Raw genomic sequence first — 26,420 nt, forward strand, 5'->3', positions numbered from 1 at the left:
AACTGCCCAGCAGCGGGAGAGGAGAGGGGAAGCCCAGCTGGAACCTCCCCTCCTCCTCTACCATCTGTGATTGGAAGTTAAAGCCACAGCTATCGGAAGAGTGGCTTTGATTTGCTGGAGAAACTCCAGCTGTGCTCCTGTGGGCAAAATCACCAGGTTCTGGTTTAGATGGGCTTTGTCCAGAACAGGTTAAGGCCTGTGATTCTCCAGCCGTCCCCTTCTGTGCCACTGAGGGCAGGGAGGAAAGCACGGGCCCGCAGTCCACAGCAGGGCGCTGCTGTACGGTCACAGGAACTGTGCATGTTCCCTGGGATGGCCTAGGTTCAGCTGCATGTAGCAATGTCCTCTCCCAGCCTCCTCCGGCACCTTGAATTCACAAGGCTCTTTCCTGCCTCTGCCCTACTGTCCTCCAGAATCTTTGCTTCTTTGGCTCCCTTCATCCCTTGGGGCCCAGCTCCTTGAAGATGCCCCTCCTAGACGACCATATAAATACATCAGCCCCACCAGTCAAAACACGACTGTTTCAGACATTTTAGTCATGACGTGATTAATTTCATAGTGCGCCTCCCAATCTGTAATTACAGTGTTTATTGCTTTGTTTATGAGTCTGTTGTCTCTCTCTCCCTTCTGGCCCAACCATGGGAAGTGGGGACCTTGTTTGTCTCGTTCACTCTTGCCATCCAGTGCCTAGAACAGGGCATGTCACAACTGCTGAATGGTCACACATGGATTCCAAGAAGACGCTCCACATGGTTTTAAGTACCTGATTAAGCTGCGTGCATGCAGCTGCATGCGTACCTCTGGGGTATGCATACCTCATGTGTTTCCTTCCGTGAAGCACCATGCCGGGGTGGTGGTGGGGGGTGGACAATGCAGTGAGAGTCTGTCTGTCTGTTCGTGCTTCTGTCTTACTTTCCCTTCCTTCCTTCCTAAGTGATATGGAGGAGATGAGTCCAGGTCCTCACTGCAGTTTCCTGATGAATTTTCCCTACGGGGTGCTTTGCAGTGGGTCCACCAGGCACAGCCTGGCCTCTGGACTAACTCTGGGAGAAGATTAGGGAGACGGATCAGGAGGAAGGGCCAGTCTCTCTTGGTCCCTTAGCCCCGATCGCACTGGGGGACCCTGTGTACAGATGAGTAAACTGAGGCTCAGGGAAGCTGGGGAGCAACTGACGGTCACACCGAAGTGGAAGCAGGGTCGGCTCTGCTCCCCCATCACCGCCTGTCCCTCGGGCCCTGTCAAGCCTCTGATGCTGAGCCCTACATGCTCAGCAGCTGCATGCCTCCCAGCCGGTCCTTTGGCTGCATTCTGCATGGTGCCACCTCTGATGCCCTTTGGTGACCCCTGTGCTTTTTTAAATGAGAGAACTATAACTATCTCCTGCAGGCCACAGATGACCTCAAAGGGCTTCAGCTCTACGAAGCCCTAGCACTTCCTGATGTCCCTGCTCATCCCCATTCACTCTGGGCTCTGGGGCCCCATTTCACTTACAATGGCCTTTTCCCGCCGCTTCCTGGTGTGCCGGACACTTGGCGTTCTGTCTGAACACGACCCTCTGCTCTCACATCTGTCAGTGAACAAGCAAAGCAGAGGCACTCACTCTCGGCAGGAACCACAGGGGGACGGGGGAAGGACTTGCTCAGGAGGCAAGGGATGCTTCCTCCGCTTCTTTCGGACCCGTTCGTGAGGGCAAGACTGTGAGAAGGCCCGCCTGAGGGAGCCTGGCTTTCCCCCTCAGCGGTGACCGCCCGGGGTCGCCTGTGGGTCTGAACATGTGACCGACACATACCTTCTGCCAGCTTCTGGGATGAGATCACTGAGAACTACCACTTTGCTAATCATAACCCTTGTGAACCTTTCTATGCCAACGGGGGTGGAAAGGCCCTCTCGCTTCATTATGGTATTTGACCTGATGGAAAAAAAAACATCCTCTGAGGTCTCATGTTTCCCCACTTTCCAGATGAAAACACCGAGGCTCAGGTTCAGGATGAAATTCATGCAAAGCTAAAAAGTAAGGAAGCCAGAGCTATAGTGGGAGGTCGGCTGATTCCAGACCCACTGCTCTCCCTCCAGTGGTTGGAGCCTGGCCAAGCAGCAACCCCAGCAGCCATCACAGCCCCCAGGTCCTGGGGGCCACAGGCCCAGTCAGCCTAGATGCACAGCCTGAGAGGCTCCTGGGTGCCGCACGCCTGCACCCTCCTGAGTGTCTGCACACTGCCCTCTCCTCCTGAGGGCCAGGCTGCTGGAGTGGAAGGAGCAAGGCGTGGGTGAGTCCCAGCTCTGCCACACGCTGTCTGTGTCCTTGGGAATCAAGCAGAGGATGAGAGCAGGGGCTCCGGAATCAGAGAGCGTTCCAATGCTGACTCTACCACCTCCCTGCTGGTGACCTTGGGCTGACTACTTAAGCCACCTCAGCTCCAGTTCTTCACCTGTAAACTAGGGAGAATCAATTGTATTTGCTTCCTAGGCCATTTGGGGGGATCAAATCAGAACATGCCCATAAATCCTTAGCCCAGGAACAGCTCAATACTTGCTGGCTATATTTTTCTATTGAACATCTTTGAGCCTCAGCTTCCTCATCTATAAAATGGGGATAAGAGGCAGACGCACCCTCCAAGTGCATCTGTGAAGCTCACATAGGGTAAAAGAAAGGGATGTGACTTGCAAACTTTAAAGTACTATACAATAATAGTATCATCATCCATTTGCAATGGAATTGGCAGCCTCCCCCCATGAAGAGCTGAGAGTGACTGGAAGGTGCTGTAGGGCTTGTTAAACCAGCTCAAAGGGCTTCCTGTTGACTGTTGTTTGGAGCAGAAGCACAGGTAAAGAAATGCTGGTCTGGAGAAGACTGATGACTAGATTTTCAGGTTTACCAGCCACCAAGCTCTGCCAGGCAGCTGAGGAGGAACCATTTAACCAATTAACTTTCTCCAGTGGCAGAGAAAGCCAGCCTTGAACTTGGCCCAAAATGGAGAAGGGGAAAAGGAGAATCCATGGGAGTTTTGAGAAAGGCCCCCAACTCTGCAGACAAGCCCATGGGTACAGGCCCTGAACAGCTCAGGAGGGGTAGGAGGCCAAGAAACTCCAGCTCCTGCCTTGGGGGATGCGCTTCAACAGGACAAGAACCGTGGCAGCTTCTGAGCAGATGCTGCAGAGGAAACTGCCTAATGAGAACACAGGTGGGCTAGCTCACAGCGACCCCTGGAAAAAGGAGAACGGAGCTGGAAGGAGGGCTCAGAGAGGTCTGACGGAAGATGGCTCTGACTGATCGTCCTGGCTTATTATGTAGAAGGTCTAGAGAAATTGCTCAAAATAAGTTCATTTCGAGTGACAGATCGTTCAGGGCGTCAGCACGTTAGTGTCTGGGGAGTCCACAAATCCCCTAAAACTGAATGCTCAGTTAGACGTCTATGCTCATTTTAATGGGGAAAGGAGGCTTTGCTTTTAATCCGATTTTCAGTTAAGAGCTACTGGTATAGATGAGGAAATATAAAGCGGAATTTTCCTAAGAAAAGGTATCTTTCTATTACCTGAATTCTGCTTCTCAGAGCATGGCACTCTGACAACGTCATCATTCCCTGGGAACTTGTTAGAAATGCAAATTCTCCACCTCCACCCCCAGACCTACAAAACCAGACATTCAGGAGGTGGGGGCCCTGCCATCTGCGTGGTAACGAGGCTTCCTGGGGACTCTGCACTGCTCCGGACCCAAGAGCACCATCTGGTGGCCACTCAGGTGCATCTCGGGCAGAGGGTTTGGGACCTGCACCCACCCTCCTCAGGCCTCCCCCAGGAAGAGCCAGGTCCTGCTGTGAGCAGGGAGAGAAGCAATCTATCTCCACCAAAATATGCCAGACTTCCATTCTTTCTGCCCAGCCCCCCACGGAATTCTGGACCAGCTCCTTCTACAGTCCGGTTCAGTGAGCAACGATGGTACGAGCAAACAGGCTCATGACACACCATCCCTGTGCGAAGGTTAAAGAGCTCCCGCGGGGGCGGCTGACTGCCGGAAGACACTGTGCAACTCAGCAGCACTGAGAAATGGGAATAAACCTTATCACTGCTTTAAATCCCGGTATTTTTTTTGAACATAGATTAGAATTATGCTAATCTTGCTTTCACATGTAAACAACACATAGGTATTACACTGTGTGGGTATATTGACCCTTGGACAACATGGATGTGAACTCTGTGGATCCCCTTACGTTGGGATTTTTTTCAACAGTAAATACTACAGTACTACACTGTCGGCAGCTGATGAATCTGTGGATACGAAGGAACCACGGATAAGGAGGGCCGACTATAAATTACACGGGATTTTTGACTGTAGGGAGGACAGGTGCCCCTAACCCTCGCCTTGTTCAAGGGTTAACTGTATACGTTTACACAAAAACGTATCCATTTTACAAATATAAAAACAGAAACAGATGAATAAGGGGCCAGTTCATTTAGATATCAGGCCACCAATAGGCCAGAAAGTGGGTTTTCTTCCTTGCCCGAGGCCAGGAGATTTGGGCCACGCCTGACTGCCACACAGCAGAGGCTTTGCTTGGATACAGGACTTGCCCACAGCTCCCCAAGGAGTCCACCTCCAGGGCCTCCGACCAGGACACTGACCACACAGGGAGACGCGGCCCCAGTTTCAGGGCTCCTCTCTCCCCTGACACCCTGAAACTGGGGGTTCCTCAGTGGTCCACCATCCATCCTGAGGCCACCCGTCTAGCCATACCTGAAGGTCCTTCGTGTGGCTGGAGACCAGGAGCGGCAGGATGAGGAGCCAGAGCTGGAGCGGCTGCGGGAACAGAGCTGCCGACTGGCCTTGCTTGGTGGGCTCTGGTACGGGCAGTGGTCAGAGCGAGGGGGACTGACCCCTGAGTCCTCTTCATCCTCCTCCTCCTCGTCGTCCTCCTCTAGGAGGAAGTTGCTCTCGCCACTGCTGCTGCTGCTGTCCTCAAAGACGGTGTCGTATTCAGGGCTCTTGCAGGAGGCCAGGTCTTCATCCTCCAAGGCTGTCTCCAGGAGGCCAAAGTGCTTGGTGAGGCTGGCGCGGATCTCGTGGTCTCTCAGCAGCGTACTGTCCTTGGCGGGGGCACCGACATCATAGCTCCCGTCTTCCTCTCTGCCAGAGGCACGTGCCTCAGCCTTCAGGGCACCTTGCCGGGGCCAGTCCTCAAGGTGGACCCCAGATGGCTCCCAGGACCTCAGCACCTTCCTCTGCAGGGCGCCATCTGGCTTGAGCACCTGGCAATAGTCGTGGTCTCCAAAGGAACAGGAGAAGGGGCGCTTCTGACCAGCCTGGGAGGCTGGCTGGGCTGTGGCATGCCGCAGGTGGGACAGGAGCTCGCTCCGCTCTGGGTGCTTCTTTGGCTTGTGGGCAGCCTCTGCAGCAGTCCCGAGCTGGGGAACCTCCAGGGTGGGAGCTATGTCTTTGCCTGGGCTGTGCTTGATGTCTGGCTTGAAGGGGTCTTCCTCTGTGGGCTTGTATGGAGGAGTGGTGGGCGGAGTGAGTCCTACCAAAGCAGAAGGAAACATATGTGAGGCAGAGACAGATCACTTCTCCAAGGAACACTGAAACCCTAGTTTGGGATGGCAGAGAAGTAGCATATGTGTTACCACTCCCCAGATCCAAAGGATGGCAGGCATCACTATCGATCACTGCACGGCTGACTGAGCCTGGACCGTAGCCTGGGACTCCTTCTCACACAGTCCATCAATAATTTTTCAGACCTGGCATGTGATGAAAGCCATTTGCCGTCCCTTCTGTAGTCTGGCAATGGTAGCCAAAGCCTCCAGATCATCCAAGATCTCTCTTCCTGCTCCACATCCAATTATACCACGAGCCCTCCCAACTGGTCGTTCCAAATGCCTCTGAAGTCTCCCAGGGTGCAGAGGGGGCAGGCACCATAGGTAAAATCTCCCACCTGGATCTGACCACCACAGTGACCTTAGTGGTCCTGCAACTGACCTTGGACTCCATCGTTGCCCAGGCATCAGCCAGAGAGCTCTTCCTTTCTGGTGCTCCTGAAGCCCACGGGATCTAGACGAACCCCTTAGGACTGGCATTCCTCTCAGCCTTTGGGGGTTGTGTTTGCCTGACCCCCCAGTTCTGCCACAGAGCAACAACGGGTGGCCAGTCTCCTCTGATGCACCTATACTGCTGCTCCTCTGTGCCTCTGCTCATGCCAATTCTGTGGCCGGGGATACCCTTCCCTTTTTTTTTTTTTTTTTGTCTCTCCAACTTCTATGCATCCTGCAAGCCCAGCTCAAATGCCTGCTGCTCTGGGTACTTTGTGGATCTTCTCAGGCCACATCCTGCCCTTTCCCACTCTTCCCCTTCCTCCGTGCTCCCAGAGCTCTTGCACGGTCTTTGGAACAAGCGCATATCAAACAGTACTTGTCATGGTGTGAGTCTGTTGCCCACATAAGACTGTGGGCTCCTTCAGGGGAAGACACGTGTCTCTTTTTATGTCAGGTCATGTGCCAACTGTTGGCAGCTAAACAGCTGAGCCTGGGCCCTGACTCTCCTTATAACGCCCTCAATGTGTAGCTCAAGACCCGGCGTAGCCTGTGCAGCGGTGGCAAGGAAGGCTTGATGGGGTACTCCCTAAATGCCCGAGGGGCTGCGTCCCCAAGGGCACCCCACCAGCTGAGCCCCCGGCTCACCTGCCGTGCCGCAGAGCTCCACCGTCAAGGTCTGCTCGAAGCTCTTCTTGCCAAAAGGAGGGTCGCCAGTGGGGCTGGGGAGCACAGGAAGGAGAGAAGTCAGTCAGCAGCAGGCTCCACCTCCCTGAGCATGGCAGGAAGGCAAGGGGACATTGTGCCAGACCCTGGTTCTGCTGCCCACAAAAGCGATGCCTGGGGAGAATTTTCAGGGGAACTCTCTCCTGGTTGTTGGAGGAAATCAAAGCTGTACAGCTCTTTTAGGAGACACGGGAGAGAACTGAGGGAGGTGGAGACAGGACAGGCATTGTCAGCCTCCTTATTTTATGATGGAACACCTGAGGCCCAGAGAGGAGAAGACACTTGCCCAAAGCCACACAGCATTGTCAACTTTTCCCCATGAAATTCTCTACCTTTCTCCTGGGCCTGCTTCTAAAAACAAACTCCCTTTCAAGGGAGCCCAGATCCTGAGAGTCCCATATGGCAATGAGGGCAGGGATGTGGGGACAGGACCAGGCTCAGGGGCCGATGAACCACCCTACACCCAACCAGATAAGGTCTCCTGGAGTCATAAATCAACAATTTCTAAAAATCTACCTTTGCGACAAGGCCAACATGAGGCACCTGGGAGAGTCTGAAAAGAAGACAAAAAAGAAAAAAAATAAGATTTTTCCTAACATGGCATGGCTAGCAGATGTTTCCCTCTGAACTTCATCGGTACCAAGCACAGCTTCTTCCAGGCGTGTGACCCTCTGCCACTTTTAGGGACTCTGGCAGAACAACTCAAATCCACCTTCATTCCCCCAGACTCAGCAACATTAACAGCTGGCGGATCTACTGATTCTGCAGAGTTGACGGGCACCAGGGCGACCCCTTCTGGCCAATCAGTGTAGCACAATGGTGAAGCATTCCAGCTTCCAAGCCCAGTGGCTGTGGGCTCTGCCCCAGACAGATGCAGGACCAACTAGCTGAACTGACCATGAGCTATCTCTGTGCCTTTGTTTCTGCGTCTTAAAATGGGAATTATAACAGCACCCACCACACGGGCTTCCTGTGAGGATCAATGGGGATAATCTGTGTTAAGTCTTAGACCAAGCCTGGCACAGCGAGTGCATAACAGATAACTGCTGTATTATTATCCCCACTATTGTTACCATTTAAAATGCCACTTCATTGTGGAGCTGAATTTATAGACTCATATCCTCCATCACATTGCCACCCAGGAAGTCTTCTTTAGAGCACTTATCACAATTTGTAATCACTTTTCCTCTCTTGCTCACTTTTTGATTGCCTGTCTCCTCCACTGAAACACAAGCCCCAAGAAGGCAGGCATCTTGTTCCTTGTTCATTAAGGACACCTGGCCCATGCATGATGAGAAACTCAGAGATATGTAGGAGGTTCCTGAAGATCTGCCCAACTAGCCTACTGTAGAGGAAGGGAAGCTGAGAGCCAGAGAGGGAGAGGGATTTGCCCAACCCAGGGCTCCTGGCTCCCGGGCAGTGGGGTCTGCCACACCCTGGCCCTGCCCCCTCTCTCAGACCACCGACTCCGACTACCTCCAGAAGAGAGCTGCGGACAACTGGGGTCCTCGTCGGTGTCCCCACACCCGCTCTCACAGGGGCTCTCCAGAGCTGGGATCTGGGGTCCCCGTCGGAGCTGCTGTTCTTGGCCACTGTCCTCGTCCGCGGGGCTGCCCAGCTTCCCCTCCACGTCGCAGGCCTCAGGGGCCAGGCGCAGCGAGGGCAGAGCCCGTTGGGGCTCCGCGGGGACCATCGGCTCATCGGTGAACGTCAGCCAGGGGCCCAGCTCCGGGTTCAGTCTCCTGGAACGCCGCACGGGGCACACGGAGCTCTCCTGCTTCCTCCCCAGCTTGGTCCCCGGCAGGCCCCGGCCCGGCCTTTTCCGGCCCCACTCCTCCTCCTCCTCTTCCTCTTTTTCTTCTTCTTCCTCTTCCTCTTCCTCATCTTCCTCCTCAGGCTGCAGCCTGGCCAACCGGCTGATGTGCCCTTTCACCTCCAGCCGCAGTGGGCGCAGGCTGGGTCTGGGCCCCGAGCTCTGGGGTGAAGCTGCGACCCGCACCTCCTCCACGGGGGTGGGGTGGCCCGCAGAGGCCTGGCTGTCTTTGGGCCTGGGCCGGGCCCGGGGTGTGAGGGAGGCGTAGACAGGCGTGGCCAGGCGGTAGGGTTTGCTGACATCACAGAGGATATCTTGAGCCAGAAGTTCCCTCAGGATGGAGAACTCAGCCCAGGTGGCTTTGGAAGGGTGCTGGCACCGAGGCCGGGGTCTGACCTGCTTGGCGGGGCTGCTGTAGGGCTGGGGGGCTGGCTCTGGGGCCTGTGCGGGCAGCTTCCTCTGGGGAAGGCAGTAGGTGTGCATGTAGCGAATGAGCTGCACCATGGCCTGCATGTCCTCTTGGGAAACCTGGGAGCTGGGGTCTGCCCTGCCTGGTGCTGGGGAGTCCCAGGGAGAGGCTGGAGCCGGCTGGGGACTCGGGCAGTCCTGACCCGCCTCCTCATCCTCCTTGGCAGGGACCCAGGGACTCAGGGGTGGTGGTTGCTGGAGGACCCTATCAGGGGAGCAGGCTTTAGCCCGGGGGCAGGATGGCACCGAGGTGAGGTGCTTATGCAGCTCTGTGCAACTCCGGGCCTGAGACTGCATCATGGGGGCCTTCCTGTCTTGGGCGCTGTCCATCTGGAGAGGAAAAGAGGCCAGAGTGAGGAAGGAGACCCACACTGCTTCTCCCCGCTGCCCACCCCTGCAGCCACTGGCCAGGCCCAGCGTGTCTCACCTGGATCATCAGAATTGCCAGGTTTCACCACTTCATCCCCAGCTTCCAGAACAGAGCCCGGCACTTAGCAGTGCTCAGGGGATGAGGAGTGAAGGAATGGCCAGCCTCCTAACAGGTCTCCTAGCTATGGATTTCGCCTTTTCTAGATTTACTGCCAAAGCCCTGTTCTGACTACTCCACTCCCCTGCGCGGAGCCTTCAGAGAGCGCCAGGAAGTACATTAGTGGTTGCCTGGGGCTGGGCGTGGGAACAGGAATTAACTGTAAACAGGGACACTAGGGATCTTCCTGGGATGATGGAAATGTTCTAAAACTGGATTGTGGTCATGGCTGCACGACTCTGTAAATTTACTAAAAATCACTGAATCATACTTTTAAAACAGGTGCCTTTTATGGTATATAAGTGGCACCTCCATAAAGCTGTTAAAAAAAGAAAAAGAACAATTCAGTATCTTGCCAGTACCCGTGGGGTAAAGGGGAGGCCCCCTGGCCAGGGGTGCTCTGCAATGTAGCCCCACCCGACCGCTGCCTCCAGCCTTATCTGCCCCCACTGGTCCACACAGGGGCTTTGCTCCCAGTGCAAATGTCTCTTTGCTGGGGCCAGACTGGCTGTCAAGGGTGTCTCACGCCCCTGGTGTGCCCCCTAGCACTCCAGAGGGCAGTCTGGCTCAGGAAGGAGCTTAGCTGCTGCCCTGTTGACAGAATGGAACATGAGGGATGGAACTCTGTTTTGGGAGGTCAGCCAGGACAAGTAGCGAGGGGGCACAGACACAGGGTCCACCCCCCAGGGGAGCCCAGGCAGGGGACAGACTCCTACACAGAGCCACTGTCTGAGAAAGATACCATCCTGATTCTGCCCCTAGGGGTGGGATGGTCCACAACAGTCCCCTGCAGCAGTGTCTGGGGACAAGAGGGGAGGGCTGGGTGCAGGCTTTGAGTAACAGGAACGCTGGGAAATTACCTCTGAAACCTCTCCTTGGAAGTCTCAGAAGATGGAGCCCAAGGAGGAAAAGGGACTTGCTTCCCCTCCTGGGTGTTCAAGATAGAGCTTTCAGCTCTCTGATGGCTCCCCCCAAAGAGGAATCCAAACTCCTTATGGTCTCCATGGTACCAGTGAGGATCTTATGTTTCATTCTGTCACCTCATTAGCATAAGCTTCCTGAGGGCAGGCCACATCCTCCTGGTCCCTGCTCTAACCCAACATCTAACACAGTGCCTGGAACACTGAGGTACAGTTGACTCTTGAACAATGTGGCGGTTGCGGGGGGTAGAACAGCCGCGCAGTGGGAAATTCACATATGACTTCTAGTCAGCCCTCAGCAGCCACGGTTCCTCTGCATCTGTGGGTTCAAGCAACTGCGGATCCTGCAGTACTGTAGTATTTACTACTGAAAAAAAATCCACGTGTAAGTGGTCCCATACAGTTCAAACCCATGTTGTTTAAGGGTCAACTGCACATGAACAAGCCCAAGGCTCTTTCTAGAACCCCAGACTGGCCTGGGTCTCAAGCAGTGCCCAGCATATCAGCGACAAGGGTTGTGCGACGAGCAAAGAGGGAAGCTGGAAGTGGATTGAACTTGATGGCCTCTAACAAGAGCGGAAAGGTGCACACCGCCCTCCCCAGAGACCCCCAGAGGCCTGGGTGGGTCTGGGGACAGGTGCAGAAATACCTTGACGCAAGGCCGCTGACTTCTGGACCTGAAGCCTGCCTGGCGCCAGGCGGTCCCTTCCTTCTGGCTGTCAGAGGTCGAGGTTGCGTAGGACGTGGTGAGAAGGAGTTTCTGCAGCTGTGGGAGGAACAGAGAGGAGAGGAGCCGGGGCTGAGCTGCAGCCAGAGACACGGGGAAGTGCACCTCAGAGAGAAGCCTGGCCCAGAGCCAGCACCTCAGGACCAACCACACCCTGACCCCATCATCACAGGGCCATGGTGGAACACGGGGAGGGCTCTTAATGACCTAGAATATGTTCCCAACATATTAAGTACAGAAAGCAGGTTGTCTAACAATCCCAAACCCATACAGGCATCCCAATAAAATGTAAGTCCTTTTGAGAGTTAATAACCTAAGAGGAATATCTGCAATCTTGAGAAACCCAAACAGATGTTGGGTGATGTCTACCCATCCTACTGTTGAAATATGATGCACACACTTGATTGGGACATTCTGCATATACTCATAGTACACATACGCCACTCTCTGTGACCTTCCATGAGGTGAGATTCAATCATACAAGAATATATATATATATACACACATCACTTCCAACCCAGCCAGCTGTTTTCACACAAGTGGAAGCTGCTTAAGCTTGTCTGGCTTTTCTAAATTTTCTATAAAAGTTGTTGAGCTTCTGTACCCGGAGGAAAAGTGTTCAGTGTATCCCAGCTAAGAAAGCAGAACGCTGAGTACGCCTGGGGGTTTCACCAGGGATCCTACCACAGCCAAGGTTGAGAACAAGTCAAGAAGCATGATGGGCTTTTGCTACAGCATCAAGTGTTTCCTCAAGGGACATGACCCCCAGGAGGACTGCCAAAGGCCTGGGAACGAAAGCAAAGGCCACTCGCCACTCCCCTAGGAGCTGAATGAGCCACACCACCCTACCTCGACCCCAGACCAACACACATATCTGTGATTCTCTGACGTGGACAGGAAAAGATTCTTAGACCAGAGGCAAGGGACCTGGTTCTGATTCAGTTCAATCCCAGCTCACTGTGAGACCTTGGGCGAGTCTTTTCCCTCTCCCAGCCTTGAGGAAGAGGGAAAGGACTGCAAGAAACCAGCCTTGGTTTCTCCAAGGTAGGGGGTATGTGTGTGTGTGTCTGTGTCTGTGTGTGTATAAAACAGGGGCAGGTAGACTAAACGATTGGGTCTCTTTTGATTCAGGGGTCCCTCTAAGAATATGAGAGAAGCTACTGACCTCAGAAAAACACACATATATGTAGAGGTCCACGGGTCCCCATTAGTCCAGAGGTAGACTCTCTGGGACCCAGGTCTCCAGGTTAAGAACCGGGTGTCTGTATAAATTCTCAGGGCCTTTCTAGAACTCTGTTGGTATGCGGGGAGTCTAGATGGTGAATCTGTTTCCTGTGTGCCTAGCCCAGTGCCTGAAACAAAAGTGCCATCTAAGGCATGAGAGGGAACAACCGGTGACCAGCAAGGGTCACTCTCTACCTCTTCCAGGGTGGTCCCTCTCCAGAGTCCCATACCGAATTCCTCTTGTTCCATGACCACCACCGCCAGTTGTGCTGGGACTTATCACTCAGATAGCACTTATTGAGCCACTTCTTTATACCAGGCACTGTTCTAAGTTCTATATATGTATTAATCTGCTGTACTCCTCCCAACCGCCTTTGAGATAAGCACTATTATTAACCCCACCTTACAGACCAGGAAGCTGGGTCAGAGAGAGGCTAGGTGTCTAAGGGACACATAAGCATTCATTGGTGGGGCAGGGAATCAAACCCAGGAGGTCTGATTCTAGTCTGAAAGGAAGCACACGCTTATCAGCAGGAGCCACACAGTGGGACTGAACAGATGCTTGTATCTGGCACACATAGGTGCTTACTAAATATTTCACACTGCTTTGGGGAACTTGCAGGCAATGGGAAAGAGGGAAAGGGGTCCTGGACCAGGAGTCAGAGTACCTGAGTTCTAGTCCTTGCTGGCATACCAACTTGCTGTGTGACCCTGAGAGAGGCCCCCCCCTCGCTGGGCCTCAATTTCCCCAGAGTCGCACTTTATGGTCACCAAGGGCCTGTCTGGCTCTAACTCTTCATGACCAAAGACTCCTTCCACCTCCAACAGGCTCTGATTTTCCAGCTAAGTCTCGCCAGTCCCTAAGAGCTACAGTGTGGAGGTGAAGAGCCCAAGACAGATGTGCTGTTCTTCACAAGACAGGACATCTGGCTTTCTGGCATCCTAAGCCTGAGTCACGAGCAACTGCTCTCAGCAACTTCTGAGGTCCGGAACCCTCTGGAATCTGAAAAAGCTGAGACCTTCTCCCTAGAAACCTGCAATGCCATGTGTACATTTCTACATTCCATGGACACTCAGGTAGCATTTAACTTTTGCTGGTAGAAGTATGAACTGGTCCAACCTCTTTGGAGGGCAAACTGGAAGTACTTGTCTAAACTGAAAAACCACGTATCCTACCACCAAGGAATCCCTTTTCTAGGAACATATCCACTTACAAGTGGCAAAGGCCAGTAACAGGACACAGACTGAAGCAATGGAACAATAAAGGAGTTGAAACAATATACATATCTGCCAACCAGGGAATTGGTTAAAGAAGTATGGTACATCCTTATGAAGGAACACTACGTAGCCAACAAAAAGGAAAAAACAGAGATACCTCTGCTCATTTGAAAGAGTTCCCAAGACACACAATTCACTTGAGAAAAGCAAGGTGCAGGGCAGTATATAATGGAGGCTTCCTTTTGTAGTTAAAAAGAAAAGTGGAGGGGCTTCCCTGGTGGCACAGTGGTTAAGAATCCACCTGCCAATGCAGGGGACACGGGTTCGAGCCCTGGTCTGGGAAGATCCCACATGCCGGGGCTTCCCTGGTGGCGCAGTGGTTGAGAGTCCGCCTGCCGATGCAGGGGACACGGGTTCGTGTCCCGGTCCGGGAAGATCCCACATGCCGCGGAGCGGCTGGGACCGTGAGCCATGGCCGCTGAGCCTGCGCGTCCGGAGCCTGTGCTCCGCAAAGGGAGAGGCCACAACAGTGAGAGGCCCGCGTACAGCAGAAAAAAAAAGATCCCACATGCTGCAGAGCAACATAAGCCCATGCGCCCCAACTACTGAAGCCTGCGCTCCAGAGCCCATGCTCCGCAACAAGAGAAGGCACTGCAATCGGAAGCCCGTGCACTGCAATGAAGAGTAGCTCCCACTCGCCACAAACAGAGAAAAGCCCACGCACAGCAATGAAGACCCAACTCAGCCAAAAAATAAAATAAAATAATAAAATAAATTTATAAAAAAAAAAAAAAGAAAGAAAAGTGAAAGAGGAAAGTCACACAACAGATCAGTAACCATGGTTATTTCTAAGGAAGGAAAAAACAGTTATGAGATGGATAAGGAGGTTTTGCTTTTAACTATCCATACTGCCTGCTTGAATTTTTACTGTGTGTGTATGCATAATCTTTAGGAAAATGTTTGCATTTAATTTCAGGGGTTTAACACACACTTAGGGTCAATCCATGAAATCCCAAAGGGCCTACAGCGTTGCAGGCAAAGCCCAGGGAGGCCTCCCATGGCCAGTCCAGGCTGCTGAAGTGAACCCTTGCCAGTGATGCACGGAGACCCCTGCAGGGGCTGGAGCTGGTTTCCCAGCACCCACCACCTCTACCACCAGACACCACATCTCAAGCCATCACCATCACTTCAGTTGGAAACAGATTCTCACCAGCGAGAGCTCATCCACTTCAGGGGCCGAGGCTGGGGCCCTCTCCAGGGAGGGGCTGGGGGGCGCAGATGAGGGGACAGGCGAAGCAGAAGCGCAGGAGGGTGCGTCTCCATCATCCAGGGCTGGGAAGGCGGCCAGATGCACAACATCTTCGGGGATGTCATCCAGGGTTTTGGTGAGTGCTGCCAGGAGGGCCTCATTCTCACTGTCGATTATCTGCAGTGAGCAGAGAGGCAGAGAGGGGACACAGTTAGTCAACGCCTTGGACTCAGCGACTTTGTATAGAAATATGCTCTGTACACACAGCTGCACTGCCATCACCCTCCCGCCAAATCCACTCACATCCTCTCAGTTTGCTGGGACGGCAGATACCCAAGAAATGTGCTATGGACTCCAAGAATCAAAGAGGTTTACGAGCAGGCAGCAGGTGGAAATGGAAAGGGGCTTGGCCTAGGAGCCCCAATCTGGACTCATCAGCATGTGGCCCCAGGCCCAGGGCTGTCCACGTGAGAGACGCCCATCCCCTCCTCTAAGGACAGCCACTTCACACCACGGCCTCCTGCGTCCAAACCCCTGGACAGAGCCCTGAGGCTGGTCTATGCCAATGGTAGCCCCATGTCAGTCTCTCTGACCCTGGGGCCCAGACAGGTGGTAGAAAGGCTGGAAGCTTCAAGGTTCAACGGTGACAGTGAAAGCAGAGCAATAGGAAAACAGCTACCATTCCCCTGTGGGTTCCCGGGGGCTTGCTGCCTCATTCACTCATGGAGGGGCAGTTAGTGCAGTGGCTAGGAGCCTGGGCTCTGGAACTGGGGCTGAATCCCAGATCTCACATTTATCAACTGTAACAATACCTACTTCCTAAGGTTATTGTCAAGGACTGAGTTAACATAGGTAAGATGCTTAGAAAACAGTGCCTGGCACCTAACAAGCACTCATTACTACTACTACTACTACTACTACTACTACTACTACTACTACCACCACCACCACCACCACCACTACTACTACTACTACTACTACTATGATTCCTGCTATGAGGATGATGTTGGTGGTGGTGGTGGTGGTGATGATGGTAATGATGTTGGTGGTGATGGTGATGTTGATGGTGGTGGTGGTGGTGGTGGTGATGGTTGGTGGTGATGGTGGTGGTGGTGGTGATGATAGTGATGTTGGTGGTGGTGGTGGTGGTGGTGGTGGTGGTGATGATAGTGATGGTGGTGGTGGTGGTGGTGGTGGTGGGGATGATGGTGGTGGTGATGGTGATGATGATGGGGGGGTGATGGTGATGATGTTGGTGGTGGTGGTGTTGATGGTGGTGGTGATGATAGTGATGTTGGTGGTGGTGGTGGTGGTGGTGGGGATGATGGTGGTGGTGATGGTGATGATGATGGGGGGGGTGATGGTGATGATGATGGTGGTGATGGTGATGATAATGATGGTGGCAGTGGGGAATTCCTCCCCTCCTCTTCCCCCCCCCCCCACTTCTCCTAGCACATATGTACTGAATGGCTACTCTGTGCCTGGTGTTGTCTGGGCACTGGTGACACAGCATCCCAAGACTGGTACAGTCCCTGTCCTCATGGAGTTTACCCTCCAGTGGAGAAAAGAATTAAACAAGGAAACAAAATCAGATCATTTCAGAGAGTGAGAAAGCCTGAGAAAAAAAATAAAAGGAAGCTGTGATGGAGAATAAGAAGGTGGTGAAGATTCATAGGCTATTTACAGTGGTCAAAGAAGGCTGTTCTGAGCAACTAATACTGAAACTTAGGCTTGAAAGATGAGAAGGAACCAGCCAGGCAAAGAGCTGAGGAAAGAAGATTCCAGGCAGAGAGAAAACCTAGTGCCAAGGCCAGGGACAAAGAATTTGGCTGATGAGAGGAATAGAGAGGCTTTGTAAATACTGCCTCAGGTAAACCCCACAATAACCTCTGCGGGGAAGGATACTATTCCCATCACCATTTTGCATTTGAGGAAACTGAGGCTCATAGAGGTTGACCAATGTGTCCTGGGTACGTTGCATTCATCCACACAGCAAATCCAGGGCAGAGGCAGGGCTTACATGGAGCACAGCACACACACATGAACCAAGAAGCTTCCTTCCCTGATGTCTCAGACATAACACGAGGGTCAGCGTGCACACTCCCAGCCCACCGACAGATACCAGCCCACCGGCCCTGGGGCACAGAGATCACACTGCTATTAGGTGAGGCACCAAGTGCCTCATTCAGTAAACCCTGGCTGCTGGGCCTGTTCTGGCAGGAGGCAATTCTGTCACATGATGCCTTCCCCAGCACTCTTTCCCATCCCAGGTCAGGATGTTTATCCTTTCTTCAGGAAGTTCATTTGAAATACGCATGTCGTGATGGCCTTTTGGCTGCACGAAATCTGTTCCAGGCCTTGCAGCCCGAGCAGCAGCTGAGTAATTCGAAGGGAGGGCATGGGGAGAAGAGAAAAAATGTGTTTGTAATTTTGGAACAGAGCTAAGAATAAAAGAAAAGGTCAAAAGGTTTTGGTTGAGCCTGACCTGGGCCCTGGGGATGGGAGTCCAAGGGCAGATCCAGGCCCAAGAACTCTGGTTCGGGAATGCAATCGGGCTCAAGTGGCAGCCCCTCATCCCCATCCTCAGGCCAGAACCCCAACCCTGTGTTCCCAGAGCAATCTGCCCAGCCTGATGGGGAGTTAAGATCTTGGGAGCTGGGGCTCAAGGGACCACTCTTGGGGCTGAGGGTGGCAGCAGCTCTGACACTGACAGGGTGATCCTGGTCAAGTCATTTCCCTCTTCTAAGCCTTGCTGACTTCTGGTAAACGGGAAGACAGGATCCCTGGTTGGCTTCCCTCCAAAGGCTACTAGGAAGGCCAGTTTGGAGGCAGTGACACAGGGGCTCTGTGCAATGTTCCTGGGTCTAGCTCAGTGCCTGGGGCATGGGAGGCTCCAGGCAGATTTGCTGAATGGAAGAATGAGTGAACCAAACAATGAACTCTGACCACTGGGGAGAGACTGAGGTTAGTGTCTCAAAAAACAGATTCAAGGGCTTCCCTGGTGGCGCAGTGGTTGAGAGTCCACCTGCCGATGCAGGGGACATGGGTTCGTGCTCCGGTCCGGGAAGATCCCACATGCCGCGGAGCGGCTGGGACCGTGAGCCATGGCCGCTGAGCCTGCGCGTCCAGAGCCTGTGCTCCGAAACGGGAAAGGCCACAGCAGTGAGAGGCCCGCATACCGCAAAAAAAAAAAAACAGATTCAAGAGGGAAGTTATTCAGAAATGATGTCATCAGCACTGGATGGAATGAGGGTTCCCTCTTTCACAGGGAGAGAAGCATAGCCCAGAGATATTCTGAATTTTCACAACTATCAGAGCTGGAAGGGCCTTCAGGGATCACGGAGTGACCAGGGATGCCAAACATGCAGCCTGCGTGCTACTGTCCCCATCCCTCCCCCACACCTCGCCATGTCGCTAACCAATGCGGCTCTTGTTCCTTCCACCTTTCTGAACACAACCCTCCAGGCAACACTGCTGATATGTCTCGTGAGTTGGAACTCACGAGGAAGCCTATTTGCCATTCTTTTGGGGGTGGGGGGAATGAAGGTCCCGGAAAGAGACTTGCCAAGGTCACACAGCAAGTCAGGGGTGGCTGGGGACGATGGTCAAGGACTTACTAGGTGCCAGGCATGGTGCCGAAAGGAATGCCAGATGGCAGAGACCCCAAGGAGCTCCAGCAGGTTGAGTAAAAACAAAGTGACTGACAGAAGGTCTCCCCCGCTCTCTCCTCAGCCCTCCCTGGGCTGCTCCAGCTCTGGAACAGCCAGGCAGGTTTGGGGGTCCTGACCCTGTCTGAGAAGAAAGTCCATTTGTGCCCTCAGCATCGTGCCCTCAGCACCCTAGGGTAATACATCACAGGGAGCCTCCCCTCTCCTCTTCCCGGGCGTTAGCTCAGCTCTCCCGGCTCCGCTTAGAAACAAAGCGCAAATTAATGGAGAGTTAATCAGCTGAGGAAGGGATATTAATAGACTTGGCTCCACCCCCAACCTTCCTGAGCTCTCTTAGGCTGAAGGAAAAGGAACCTGCAAGAAACCTGAGGGAGAACGCTTCATTCTGAGTGCCTAGAGGAGCTTAAAGGAATGACACAGGACAGAATTTAGGCTATCAGGGCCAGAAGAACACTCAGAAATTGTCTGCCATTCCAGGGCTTAACTGGGGTGCAGGAAACCCAGGAAATCAGTTTCCCTTCCTTTTTTCTGGGGGTGGGTCCACAGATGTCATCAGGGTCTAAAAGGACCCAGTGACTCTCTCCCTACAACAGATTAAGAATCACTGATCTGATCCATGCTCGTTCCTCATTTCTCACCTGGGGAAACTGAGGCCCAACAGTGAGGAGCTACTAGCCCAAGGCCACGTGGCACACGTTGATAGAACCAAACACCTGCTTCCTCCAAAAATACTTACTAAGTTTAGCCTATTGTGACCCTGGCCCTAGGACTCTGGGCACACAGAAACAGAACGCACTGTCCCTGCCCCCAAGCAGTTGTCAACTCTTGTAAGGGTAGCTGTTCTCCACTCTGTCTGTTTCCATAGTGATGGTACCACCTGACTTGTGAGAACACGGCGCTGACACAAGGCAGCATGGCTCTATGACTGCCACTGGTCAGATAAGGACTCTGTCCCAGTTAGTGGCAGAGGGGGTATTAGAACCTCTGGCCCCTGTATCCCAGCTCAAGGACTCTGGAATGGGTCACGTCTGGTCCTTGGCAGGAAGGAAACTATTACAATCAGTTTCTTCATTCAACACATATGATTGAGTCTTTTCGATGCACAAGGGCCCCACAGAAGAACAAAACGCTGTTTGTCCTCAAGGAGCTCGAAGTCTAAAGGTCACAGGCATGCACGTACACAGGATGGGAGCCCAGAGAAGAAGTGACCGACCACCTGCCTCGGGAGGGACTAACATGACAGCTGGTGTCAAAGGATTTATTCATATGATAAATATTTTTTAAGCCCCAAGAAAGTGCTGGGCTCCATGCAGAGCCCTGGGGATATAACAATGCCCAACGCTGTATCAGCCCCCAAGCTCAGGGGGTTTATGATAGGGGAGGCGGGCAGGGAGGAATCAGGCACTAATTACATAATCACCGCACAGAGGCGCCCCGTTGTGTAAGGGGTGGAGCAGAGGTGGAGTGCAGGCCACGCAGGGGAGAGGGGCCGGGTGGGCAGGGTTCTGCCTCAGTTCTAACCATCTGTGAAGATTCTCCTGCCTTCCTTGCTGTGCTAAGAGCCCAAGGTCCATACTAAGGCTGACTTGTGTCTGAGACCATTTCATGCACATAGTAGGACCTTGGCAGGAGCTTACTAGTGGGTCTGGCCAGTCTCTGAGGAGGTGAGGCCTGTACAGTTCAGGTGGGGATGGTCTCCCTGAAGCATCTAAACCCCTCTCACTCATCAGCTCTCCATAACCTGAAAGCATTTCCTGGAAGTTGGCCCCCTCTGAGGGAGGGGGTAGCATAGCGTAGTTAACAACCCATTGTTGTGAGAAAGAATGGAGGTCCTGGAAAAGAGCCAGAATTAGAGCCCAGCCCTACTGATCCTCATAGGGTTGGCAAAGAGGTTATACAACAGTGAGGGGTTTGGGGCCTGTGTTAGAGTCTACACTCTGACCCTTCCTAACTGTATGGCCTTGGGCAAGTTACTTAACCTCTCTGAGCATCAGTTTCCTCACCTGTAAAATGGGTTACTAATAGTTTTTCTACCGACATGTTAGAATAATCTTGGGAAAAATCCAACTCCTTAACATGGCACGGAAGAGCCTGCACGATCTGGCCCCTCCTAGCCCACCTCCACCCCCCAACTATTTCCTGGCACTTTCCCCTTAGCTACTGCTCCAGCCCTTCGGGTCCCAATACAGCAAGCTTTCCTGCTTCCTGGCTCTGTGATCATCACTCATCATGTAGCTCCTCCTCCTCCTCCTTCAGCCGAAGCATCTCCTCCTTGGAAAGGCCTTTCCTGACCACCCAGCCTTTAGATGCTCTTCTCATCCCAGGTTTATTCTTACTATGCCCATGTCACAAGTGACCACTGTTTGTTTATGTATTACCTGATCTAGGGTCAGTCTTCCCTCTAGACCATAGAGTCCACTGTTGAACACAGTCTCTGACACATACAGGGAGCTCCATAAACATTTCTAGAAGGAATGATACAATCTGTCAGGAGTACTATTTGAGATGATGCTCATGGCACACTGACTTGGCACATGGTATGTTATTATTATTGTTGTTGCTATTGTTGTTATTATTATTATATTGCCAGACATCATCATCATCCTGCCAGACAGACACAGGGAGATATGGCTTCTTCCTCCAATCTTTATAGGGGAGCATATTTCAAGGAAAGAATAATGAGTCCAAATGTACCCATCACCCAGCTTCAACGTGGCCAATCATATTTCACTTATTACCCTCCATGCCATGCACCCACACCCACAAACGTAAATGCACTTAGGGATTGCTTTATTCTGATGCAAATCCCAGATATCACATTACCCCATGTTCGAGGTCTTCTTAAAGGAAATGTGCCTCCAAAGCTGAGAACAGAGGCAGAGGCATAGATATGCACTGCCGTTCTTGGCACTGCCTCTTTTTAAAGAACCTCTAGGCTCCAATTGAAAAATGGAGATAACTATACTCCTGTATGTGAGTTGTTAAGAAAATTAAGTGAGTTAATATACACAAACAGGGACAGTCCTGCCACAGAAAATGTGAATCATTCCCATTATGGCGTCAGCATGGTTATAAAGCTCTGGCTCAGGAGGCAAGCAAACTGGGTTTAAATCTAGTTCAGCTACCGATGAGGTAAATCACCCTAGGCCTGTGACTAAACTTCTTCAAGCCTCAGTTTCCTCATCTGTAAAATGCAGGAATAATCTCACTTGCTTCACAGGGTGGGAATGAGAGTTCACTGTGACCATACAGGGAAGGGAGGCCTTGGAACCTGCCCTGGCTCACAGAGGGACTCAGTTCTGACTGGGGGCATAGAGAGAGCAGCTCTTCCGAGCCCTCACTTCCCAGGGGCGATAACACAACCTGGCAAGGGGGCAAGAGCTGCCCAAGATCAAGTGCAGATCTATGACATGAGACAGGGTCCCAAGAGCTTTGGTGGATGAGGAGACTTCTTTGCATGAGCAAGTGTAGAAGAAGATGGCTCAGGGCAGAGCCGGGCTTTTAGGGGCAGAGAGAGGCAGCGAGGTTCCGGAGGGCACACCTGGAAGAGCTCCGGATCGTCGGGGCTGTACTGGCTGGGTTCGGTCTCGGAGTTCTCCGGGCGCCACTGCAGCTCCTCAAAGCAGGTGGCCGAGTCGAAGTCGCTGGCGTCCAGCTGGGAGAGGTCTAGCTCCGGAAAGTCAGCGCAGAGTTGCTCCTCCCCAGATCCCCCGCCCTGAGGAGACAGGAAGGAAGGAGGCAGGTCAGAGCTGAGCTTGGTTAGACCCCAGCAGGGACCCTCTTACTCAGGATGCTGCCAGTCTGAACCTGTGGCTGCCTTTGTCCGAGGCCTGATTTTGCCAAGCGACCAAGAAATGTAAAGCCACATCCTCTTGCAACTGTTGAACCTACCATGAGCTAAGTCAGGCCCTGGCAGTACAAATCCCCCTTCCTGCTGCTCCGTCCCCGCCTCCTCTGCACTCCTATACACCCCTCAAAGCCCTGCCCGCATAGCACCTCTATTCTCTTACCAGAAATATTTTGTTGAAAACTTTATTACAACCTATAAATAGAGATCTATTTCTGGAAGGCAACAACCCCTCTATATGAATAATGAAACAACAAAAAGCAATAATAACAAGAGATGACATCATTGAATGATTGCTGTGTTTTGGAATAACACTCACCCATGTTCCCAGGAATATTTGTAATGTCTAAAGTGTGGAAGACCACCCATCAGTAGACAATAGGTAAGTAAAGTTATAATCACCTATATCATAGAACAGTGCTGTTGAAAAGAATGAGGCCATTATGTATGTTCTCCGTGGCATGTTAAATGAAATACTAAACTGCAGAATATCAGCAAGTAAAATATTACCCCACATGTGTAAAGAGAATGGGACACACTCAAGCCACACATTTCTCACGATAATATGTATGAGAATACTGTGCCAGTACACAGGAAAAGGTCTAGAAGGCCATAAACCCACCTGCCGGTGGTGGGTAGGGTGGAAGGGAGTCATGGAGGACCTGGTAACAGTATCGACCGAACTGGTGATTCTTAGAGGGTGGTCCCAGGACTGGCAGGGGCAGAACCACCTGGGAACCTATAAGAAATAATGCAGATTCTCAGGCCTAACCCCAGACCTGTGGACTCAGAAGGTAGTCACCTTCTCACCCTGTCTCCCAAGTTTAACCGTTACCAACAGAAGGGCTGCCTTGCAGATTCAGAAACAGCCTGAGTGGGGAGACTAACACAGAAACAGGACACCACAGGCACTGGGGTCTGGCAGACCTGAAGCATAATCCCCATTCACCAGCTGTGATGCCCTAGGCAAGTCCCTTCACCTCTCTGAAGCTCAACTGTCTCACCTGTAAAATGGAATAACAACTGTCTCATACAATTAATATTAAAGGAGGCAGTGCCGTAGCCTGGCTTGGTAAGTTGCTCAATAAATTGTAGCGAGCAATAATGACAACAAATTTTTTAAAATAATAAGAACAACAGAGTTTCATGGCAGGCAGAGGAGGGTGGAACCTCTTTAGAGAACAGAGACAGGCTTCTGTGACACTTAAGAGAAATAGGTTTTATCCAAACCTTTTCCTTAATTGTTCCCACTTACTAGGCCTCATAAATTATGAATAAATGTATATTATTAGCTCAACTTGACACAGGAAAAAGGCTTTTATCCGAATTTGGGTCAAATGTCTTAACTGGCATTTTGCAAGAATCCTGCACACACGGGCAGCACCGGGGCTGGGTTCTCCCAAGCGGCCAGTCCCTGCTCTCAGGCCAGGCAGCACAGTGCCCAGAGAGTATGTCTCCAGGGACATCCCTGACCACGCCTGCCCTCCACCTGCCCGGTCTTTCTCCAATCCACTTGTGTTCAACATCCATGAATATTAAGTCCTGCGTCCCTCCAGTGAGGATTCTCAGGCCCATCCTGGGGCTGCGGATGATTGGTTTGTTTCTAGTTTTTGGCTGTGATGAACAAGACTGTAATGAGTGTGTACAAGTCTTTGTGTGGACCTATGTTTTTATTTCTCTTGGGTGAATCTCTAGGAGAGGAATTGCTGGGTCATATGGTAAGCGTATATGTGACTTGATTAAAAACTACAAAATTGCTCTCCAAAGTGGTGGTGCCATTGCACACTCCCACCAGCCGTATGAGTTGCTATGGTTCCACGCCCTCAACGGTACTTGGTGTTGTTAGTATTTAAATTTGAGGCGTGCATGATAGCGGGGGCCTACAAGCATTTATTAAATGCCACTGTGAGCCAGGCACTGTGACGTATAAGACTCAGTTCTCTCCTTCATTTGTTGACATCTCAGTGGGGGAAGAAAACACATAAATATTTCATTACAGATTGTGCTAGTGCCACGAAAGAAACAAACCAGGTGCACTGATGGTGGACAAGAGAAGGAGGGGAATCTATTTAGACGGGGTGACAAAAGGCTTCCTGGAGGAGCTGACGTCTTGTTTGAGACCTGAGGGAGGAGCCAGGAAGTGGAAAATGTGGAGAAGAAGGTTCCAGGCAGAGAGGACCCAGCAAAGTCAAAGATCCAGGTGGGGACCAAGCCTAGAGAACGGGGTACTGACCAAAGGCCAGTGAGGCTGCAGCTCAGCCCTAGAGTAGGGGGAGGGAGAGGATGCCTTCAGAGAGGCAGGTGGAGGCCGGATCAGGTAGGGATTGAAGGGATTTGGGTTTTATGCCAAGTGTGATGGGGGTGGGAAGAAAGCAGATGGGTTAGGCTGGTGTAGCATCCAGGAGAGGAGCAGGTGGTGGGGCTGGGAGGACAGCACCGAGGGCCTGTGGAGCAGAAGGGAAGGTCAAAAGTAGACAGACAAGGATGCTAGGCAGCTAGGGCCTCCCTGGCCAGCAAAGCCCCAGCTATAAGCTCTCTGGGGAGCTCTTTCTATATGTTCTAGAACCAGCCCGTGCTAGTAACTCAGAGCAGCCACCTCTACAGGACTTGCTTTTTGAGTCTTAGAAACAGCTTTTAAATCAGAGTTCCAGAATCCCAGACCAGCCAGGAACCAGCAGCCCTGAGAAGCTGTCCATGCAAGTCTTTGTGGACAATTCGGGACACCGATACGCCTTCAAGAACTAGTTATGGATATGTGTGCACAGTGCATGTGCGGGCAAGGAATTTAGACTTAACGTCTAGCCCTTCACAGACACAGCTAAGAACTCCTGACCTGGTTGGTCTACCTCCTTCACTTTGCACCTATGGAAACTGAGGCCCAAGAAGGATAATGGATTTGCTCAGGCTTATCCAATGAGTGTCCTTCCCATGAAAGCCATGCCATCTCCTTTACAAAATGCCCATCAAGTGGCCGTGACTACTGCACTTATTGATTACCCAGAGCAGCTTGACATACTCAAAGTGTACCCAGGGCATAAAAATAAAGAAACCTCAGCTTCAAGGCCTTGTCAATTAGGGCTGAGGCCATTCTCCAGCTAAAAACCATTAAGCATTGCATTAATAGTGATTTCTCTGGCCCTCTCCATATTTAGAGAGGCTTTTGAAGGAGGGATGCCTCGGGTGACCCAGCTCTCTTCGAAAGGTCTGACTTGAGGCCTTCCTGTTCTGTACTGGGCAGCCCCAGCAGGACCCACCCATGGAATGGGAGGTAGGGGGGGTCACAGCACAGGCTAAGCCACTGCTATTACTGAGCACATTCTATATGCCAAGGGCCACACAAAGTGTCTTATATACATCCTCTCAGCAGATTCTTATAATGACACTACAGGGCAGGGGTCACTGTCCCTATGTTACTAATCAGGAAACTCAGAGATCCAGTCACTTGTATTAGTTTGCCAGGGCTGTCGTAAAAAAGCACCACAGACTGTATGGCTTAAACAACAGAAATATTTTTCCTCCCAGTTCTGGAGGCTAGAAGTCTGAGATCAAGATGCTGGCAGGGTTGGCTCCTTCTGAGGCCTCCCTGGTTGGCTAATGGATGGCATCTTGCCCCTGTGTCTCTTCCCATTGCCTTCCCTCTACATGTGCCTGTCTCTGTCCAAATTTCCACTTAGATTAGGCCCACCTTAATGACCTCATTTTAACTTGATTGCCTCTGTAAAGACCCTATCTCCAAATAAGGTCACATTCTGAGGTACTGGGGCTTAGGACGCCAAGATACCTTTGTATGGAGGACACAATTCGACCCATAGCACCCAGGGTCCCAGAAAGGTAAAGTGAGATTCAAATCCCAGGTCTCCTGGCTCCCTAACAAAGCCTGTGCCATTGCCCGACATCCTGCTTCTGAACGTGAGAAGGAACGTTTAAGACCATTTATTCCCATTTATGGATGGGGAGACGGAGCTTTGGGAAAAGTCTGAGAAAGACCCAAGTCACAGTGCTAGTTTGTAGCTGA

The 26,420-nt window shown here is 52.1% G+C and overlaps 1 protein-coding gene across 1 annotated transcript in view; it reads right to left on the reverse strand.

Moving 5' to 3' along the window:
* PPARGC1B (PPARG coactivator 1 beta) overlaps positions 1-26,420 on the reverse strand; it is a 111,394-nt gene that overhangs the window by 6,059 nt on the left and 78,915 nt on the right. The window contains exons 2-9 of the mRNA XM_059062201.2: positions 22,100-22,273; positions 14,852-15,067; positions 11,122-11,238; positions 8,222-9,356; positions 7,262-7,298; positions 6,668-6,741; positions 4,734-5,514; positions 1,493-1,568 (exon numbers count right to left, since the gene is read on the reverse strand). Of these exons, the coding sequence (XP_058918184.1) occupies positions 1,493-1,568; positions 4,734-5,514; positions 6,668-6,741; positions 7,262-7,298; positions 8,222-9,356; positions 11,122-11,238; positions 14,852-15,067; positions 22,100-22,273 (2,610 nt within the window). The remainder of the gene's footprint in view (positions 1-1,492; positions 1,569-4,733; positions 5,515-6,667; positions 6,742-7,261; positions 7,299-8,221; positions 9,357-11,121; positions 11,239-14,851; positions 15,068-22,099; positions 22,274-26,420) is intronic.

Source organism: Kogia breviceps, chromosome 4 (genome assembly GCF_026419965.1).
Source record: "Kogia breviceps isolate mKogBre1 chromosome 4, mKogBre1 haplotype 1, whole genome shotgun sequence".
Lineage (NCBI taxonomy): Eukaryota > Metazoa > Chordata > Mammalia > Artiodactyla > Physeteridae > Kogia > Kogia breviceps.